Source organism: Halyomorpha halys, unplaced genomic scaffold (genome assembly GCF_000696795.3).
Source record: "Halyomorpha halys isolate HHAL.00 unplaced genomic scaffold, Hhal_1.1 Scaffold2350.1, whole genome shotgun sequence".
Taxonomy (NCBI): Eukaryota; Metazoa; Arthropoda; class Insecta; order Hemiptera; family Pentatomidae; genus Halyomorpha; species Halyomorpha halys.
In genome coordinates, this window is record NW_027109354.1 from 262 (window position 1) to 1,611 (window position 1,350).

Genomic DNA, 1,350 nt, shown 5'->3' on the forward strand with positions numbered 1-1,350 from the left:
CTTGTTTATGCTTTAGTTTAACATATGTGACAGCCATTTAATATATTGTAATATTCATAAATGTATTATTTGAATTAATAAAGATCTTACACATAGCATCTCTCGATGGTGTTTAATAGCCCAAAGAGTTGTATAAGCACAAATTGTTAAACTTCAGTGTGAATTACGCCTTCAGGGAATTCTTCTCTTTAGGAGGCAGTGAGTAACAATATACAAAGTGGATTAGTATATTTTAGTGCTATTTTTGGAAATTTATATTGGAATTTTATTTCACTCTTCCTTCTCTGGATCTCTTCTCCTTCCTAAACCTTGTCTACCTTTCATATGGACCTACAGCTAGTTCCTTTAGGACTTACAATCCCCTTTATGAACGATAAGGTTCCTTCCCTACGGATTAAATTTTCCTTCCTGTGAGGATTTGCAGCTAGTACCCGTAAGACTCAGCTTGTCAGTTCATCTCCTAACCAGCTACCTAACCTGTATGAAGGTTTTTGAAATCAGATTTCTATACAACAAAAGATACTCAGTACCCCTTACAGTTAATAATTTTTTTTAAACATTTACAATACTGTTTTATACAATATACAATTTTTTTTGTTTTATTTTTTTCCAGGTTCTTATTCAAAAGAAGATGTGGACCTCATGACTGAAGTTTTGAGTAACAACCTTATCACTATGCCTGTTACCTTCGCTGTGAGGGCAGCGTTTGCAGCACGGTCTGTTGAAAGAATGGTTGCTCTCGTGGAGACATCTCCACCGGGCTCAACGCTTACCATTTGGTCTAGTGTCGCAAGTGATGTTATTGATGTTGCAGGTATTGATAAAAAAATTGTTTTGAAATGAAATACATAGGTTATAGTTAATAATGAGGTGTTAATGATTATCCGTTGAAGAAGATGGTCGTGGGTGCAGTTAGCAAAGATACACAAATAAACAAAACTTATTTATTAGTGTCGAAGTTTTGACCTGAATTTTAGGCCTTCATCAGGGCTGAAAAAACAAAATGAGATAACAACCTTAATTCAGAGAAACATAAAAATAAAAATAAAATTTGAAAACTCGGAAATATACATAACAATAAATTATGTTAATAGTAGTTCATTGATTCTAATAAAAGATGAAATATAATATTATAGAAGTAAGAATTATATAAAATAAATGATAAAAAGATTTTTAAAAAATTTACAGTATTCAAGTAAATAAAGAAATAAACATAATGAAAGGTCCAATGTAATTGGTGAGTAATGGAATTAACATAATAAAGAAATGTAAGTAATATCTAAAAATAATGAAAAAGTATTTAAATCAACACAATGAAATTTATGAAAAAAAAAAACGGAATAAATGATA

At 30.5% G+C, this 1,350-nt stretch overlaps 1 protein-coding gene across 1 annotated transcript in view; it reads left to right on the top strand.

Annotated features, from left to right (window-relative positions):
* Positions 1 to 613: 613 nt before the first annotated feature.
* The window catches only part of LOC136795793 (protein FAM151B-like), a gene marked incomplete at its 5' end in the record, with an annotated part of 3,617 nt that continues 2,880 nt past the window's right edge, over positions 614 to 1,350 (top strand). Inside the window, 1 exon segment of the mRNA XM_067047541.1 lies at positions 614 to 814. Within this exon segment, the coding sequence (XP_066903642.1) occupies positions 614 to 814 (201 nt within the window).